Source organism: Sprattus sprattus, assembly GCF_963457725.1.
Source record: "Sprattus sprattus genome assembly, chromosome: 16".
Classification (NCBI taxonomy): domain Eukaryota; kingdom Metazoa; phylum Chordata; class Actinopteri; order Clupeiformes; family Clupeidae; genus Sprattus; species Sprattus sprattus.
In genome coordinates this window covers 795504-800503 of record NC_137914.1, presented here as the reverse complement: position 1 = coordinate 800503, position 5000 = coordinate 795504, and the positions used below count along the sequence as shown (strand labels likewise).

At 48.9% G+C, this 5000-nt stretch overlaps 2 protein-coding genes across 2 annotated transcripts in view; one reads left to right on the top strand and one right to left on the bottom strand.

Annotated features, from left to right (window-relative positions):
* parp1 (poly (ADP-ribose) polymerase 1) overlaps window positions 1-5000 on the top strand; it is a 24463-nt gene that overhangs the window by 4209 nt on the left and 15254 nt on the right. Inside the window, exon 4 of the mRNA XM_080853904.1 lies at window positions 382-596. Coding sequence (XP_080710030.1) covers window positions 382-596 — 215 coding nt within the window. The remainder of the gene's footprint in view (window positions 1-381; window positions 597-5000) is intronic.
* On the bottom strand, window positions 1262-4543 carry adorb1a (adenosine receptor B1a; the record flags this gene model as incomplete). The annotated part of the gene is made up of 4 exons (XM_080854055.1): window positions 1262-1563; window positions 1771-1912; window positions 3833-4001; window positions 4098-4543. 4 exons carry the CDS (start codon window positions 4541-4543, stop codon window positions 1262-1264), a joined length of 1059 nt encoding a protein of 352 aa, XP_080710181.1.

The following is a 5000-nucleotide window of genomic DNA, read 5'->3' as shown; positions in this document are numbered from 1 at the left end:
ATATTCTACCAGGGTTACCCCCCCACCCCAAAAAAGCTGTACTCCTCACCTCAGTGAAACACTGTTTAGCATTCACTCATAGCATTAGCATTCACTCATAGCATTTAATCATAGCATTAGCATTCACTCATAGCGTTAACATTCACTCATAGCATTAGCATTCACTCATAGCATTTAATCATAGCATTAGCATTCACTCATAGCATTAGCATTCACTCATAGCATTCAGTCATTCAGTCATAGCACACACATGGAAAGCAATATACTGGGTCATGATTTCAACGTTTTATTTTGATATTGATTGATTGATTGATTGATTCCGTCATTCATTTCACACGACTGACTCCTCCCCTCGCTCCTCCTTCTGTTGTTCCTCCTCAGGACCAGATCCGCGTGTCGAAGAAGACGGTGGACCCGGAGAAGCCTCAGCTGGGCCTGATCGACCGCTGGTACCACACGGGCTGCTTCGTGAGCCGGCGCCAGGACCTGGTCTTCAAGCCCGAGTACAGCGCCGCCCAGCTCAAGGGCTTCAACAACCTCAAGGCCCACGACAAGGAGGAGCTCAAGAAGAGGCTGCCTGCCGTCAAGAGCGAGGGGTGAGTGTGTGTGTGTGTGTGTGTGTCTGTGTGTGTCTGTGTGTGTGTGTGTGTGTGTGTTACCTGGGAACACCTGGAAACCCTGTGTTGCACTTTAAAGGTGGACTCACCGCATGTTGCGCACCTCCTAGCAGTGGTGTACACACACACACACACTCTCACTCTCAGTAGTGCACCTTATAGCAGTGGTGTACACACACACACACTCTCTCACTCTCAGTAGTGCACCTTATAGCAGTGGTGTAAGATGGTCATTGATTCATATTCACATTCTCAGAGTTTATCTCAGTGAGTTTTTTTGGTGTATGGTGGTAGATGCAGGTGTGTGTGGGGGGGGCCGGATACAGTTGTGTGTGTGTGTGTTTGGGGTGTGTGGTGTGTGTGTGTGTGTGTGTGTGTGTGTGTGTGCGCGTGGTGTACTACTCGTCGGCGCCCTCAGTGATCCTGCGGCAGCAGAAGATGGCCTTGAAGGTGTGTGTGTGTGTGTGTGGTGTGTGGTGTGTGGTGTGTGTGTGTGTGTGTGTGTTTGTAGCGTGGTGTACTACTCGTCGGCGCCCTCAGTGATCCTGCGGCAGCAGAAGATGGCCTTGAAGGTGTGTGTGTGTGTGTGTGTGTGTGGTGTGTGGTGTGTGGTGTGTGTGTGTGTGTGTTTGTAGCGTGGTGTACTACTCGTCGGCGCCCTCAGTGATCCTGCGGCAGCAGAAGATGGCCTTGAAGGTGTGTCTGAAGGCCTTCATCTTGTAGGCGTAGACCACGGGGTTGACGGCAGAGTTGGCGTGGGAGAGGATGATGGCGGTGAGGAGGAGGGGGAGGGGCACGGGGCACACGGGGCACAGGAGCAGGAAGCAGTTGATGACGTGCAGAGGGATCCAGCACACGGTGAAGAGGAAGAGGACGAGGAAGACCGAGGTGGCCGTACGCACTTCCTGCTTCATCTGCGCCGCGTGGGCCGCCCCCTCCTTGTCGGCTAGTTAACACACACAGACACACACAGACACACACAGACACACACAGACACACACAGACACACACAGACACACACAGACACACACAGACACACATATTGTGTTTATTACACACAGTCAAATTGTAAAGGCTTCAGGCTGGTAGGTGGGCTTTAGCGTAACTTTACATTTTGTCATTTAGCAGACGTCTTTTGTCCTAAGCGACGTACCTACGGCTCCGCGCTCGGCCGCGATGCGTCTCAGCTGTCGCTTCACCACGGCGAAGATGCGCGCGTAGATCAGGAACATCACCACTAGGGGCGCCAGAACGCAGGCGAAGAAGTTGAAGTAGACCATGTAGGTCATGTCCACCTGGGAGATACATGCACAAGAAATCATGTGTTACTGCTGAACCCGGATTGGACGAGACGGTCACTGCTCTGAACCCTGATTGGACGAGACGGTCACTGCTCTGAACCCTGATTGGACGTCATGGTCATGGCCCCGGGTCGTGGTCGTCGTGGATACCTCCTGGGCAGCTTGTGGACCCAGAGTGATAACAACATGATCAGGCCCGGTTCTGAAGGGGTAGCAACGGGAGCAATTGCACCCGGGCCCGTGTGGAGGGGGGCCCGTTCTCTTTGATCCTTTCTGATATACCGAGTGTGTCTGTAACAGCACAAGTTGACCCTGTGGCCTGTGCAACGCAATCTCCCTATTGGCTGTTAACGATTTATTTTTAAAAAATGTATCAAAACACATGTATCACGCCCCCCTCCCCCCGTGGGAAAATCGCGACGCAGGCTGGTTAGTTAGACTTAAAAATGTTGCTAAAATGTAGCTAAAATGTCGGGACACAAATCCGATTCGCTAAAGAGAAAGGAAAGTAAACGGAGGAGCGAAGGTACAAAAAAGGAGGCAGAAAATGCGAAGAGAATTTATACATCTTGGCTGAGTAGTAGGTCTAGTAGACAAATGGCAGAGGATACGGGCCCTGAGACAGATGTTAGCGCATCCACTAGCTCCGCAACACAGGATGGATCAACAGACAGCGGCAACTGCTACTACATCCAGTGCGTGTGTATATAAGTGACATAATCGCCAGATTTGCTGCGGCCAAGACACGACTCATACAGTTTTAAGGTAGGGCAATGGGGAATCAAGACAGTCCGCTGCGGCTGCATGCTTTCAGTTCAGTTGTGTTGATGTTGTTTAATTGATCGGATTTAGACTAGGTTTTTTTTTTTTTTTTTTGCGGGGGGGTGGGTGGGCTGGCTGTGCGATGTTGCACCCGGGCCCAGAATAGCGCCGGACCGGGCCTGAACATGATCATTATCATTGCCCTGACTGAGGCTACAGAATACAGAAGAACATTAAATAAACAAACCATAACAAAACAAAACAGACAAAATTAATAAACAAAACACATTAAAAAACTCAATAAACAAAACACATTAAAAAACTCAGAAATTAAGTATAAAAAAAATAACATAAAGTAAAAAATTAATAAATCCGAGAATAATTTAAAACAACAGCATTGAGGCACATCCTAAGCATCTAAAAGGCTCTTAAATTGGCCGACAGACAAATACTTTGTTTCAAATCCACTTGAATAGTGTTCCATTTATGGGAAGAAAAGAACTTTAAAAGCTATTTTACCTTTATTATTTTTTGTAAGGGGGATTTCAAGGGAGATGAGGCTTTGACCGTGTGTTATGACCGATGGATACGTCACTGGGCTGGGACATAAAAGACCGAACAATCTCTGAAATTGGCAGAACGCGCCTTTTCCAGCTCTGGATGTAGTACACACACACACACACACTCACCCAGCTCTGGATGTAGTACTGCTGTAGTACCCTTGACTGTACTGCATTGACTGCTGTATTGCTATTTGCCAGTAAAAACTTGTCAAGTTTACAACGATCGTTTCATCCGGTGGCTCCTTCCTAAACCAACACGCTAAAAGAAAATACGCAATAAAATATCTTAACGCAATTAACGCAACTCTAAAATACAATAAAAAAACGTTTAAACGTTAAACACAATTTTACTTTAATTTAGTTTAGTTAGGGCTATGTAGGCTACTGTTAACTCGCCTGGCTCCTTTATTATTGATGTCAGGTGAAAACTTACGAGTGAAACAATAAAACACAAGAAACCGAAAATACTTCCTTCCTAAACCAAAAACGCTAAAAGAGAATACTGCAACCACCACGAAGACGAAGACGCAGTGGCCCGAGGCGGGCGGCGTGGACACACACACACACACACACACACACACAAACCCACCACGAAGACGAAGAAGCAGTGTCCCGAGTCGGGCGGCGTGCGGTACCATCCCATCAGCGGCACCAGGCCAATCAGGAAGGAGAGCAGCCACGTGCCCACGATGATCAGCAGCGCCGCCCGCGGAGTCATGAGCCGCTGGTGCCGAAACGGCATGAAGATGGCAACATACCTGGGGGGGGGAAGAGAAGGGAACATGAGGAATGTTTCTGAGAAGAGAAGAGAAGAAGAGGAACATATATGTGTGTGTGTGTGTGTGTGTGTGTACCTCTCGATGGCCACGGCGAGCAGACTGAAGATGGAGCTCTGTGTGAGCATGATGAGAACAGACAGCATGAGTAGGCACAGGTACAGCTGGTCTCGGGGGATGCCCAGGCCCGTCAGGATGGCACAGGGGATGGCCAGCGCGCCCACACACACGTCCGCCACGGCCAGCGACACCAGGAAGTAGTTGGTGACGGTGCGCAGGTGGCGGTTGATCGCCACGGCGACGCACACTAACAGGTTGCCGGCGGTGGACAGCACGGCGATGAGCAGCTCTGCCGCCACGTATGGCACGTTCAGAGACACCACCACCTCAGCGGGCGCCGCGGGCACAGGCGTGGTGAGGTTGGCAAGGAGGCGTGCCACCGTGGCACTACCCAGGATAGAGACACCAGAGCTGGGCAGGGGAGGAAGGAGAGTTGGGGGGGTGGGGAAGGGGGGAGGGTTCATTTTCTGTAGAGGAGAAGAGGGGAACAGACAAACACACACACACACACACACACACACACACACAAGAACAGAAGCCATTAATGATCAGAATCTACAGGATTATCATTTAATGTGATCAGAATCATCAGGATTATAATTTCAGACATTAATGATCAGAATATTCAGGATTATCATTTCAGACATTAATGATCAGAATCATCAGGATTTTAATTTAAATCATAAATTATCAGAATATTCAGGATTATAATTTCAGACATTAATGATCAGAATCTAATATACAAAGAGGTTCTATAAAGTATCCATAGTAACCATCCTTTCCCCCACATGAGATTAGCTGAGCAATGTCACCTTGGTTAAGAGAAGTTGAGGAGTCAAGCGTAGTTGAGTCCTTCTCACTGGGCTGGAGTTGTCCTGTCCAGAGAAGACCTCAGGTGTGTGTGTGTGTGTGTGTGTGTGA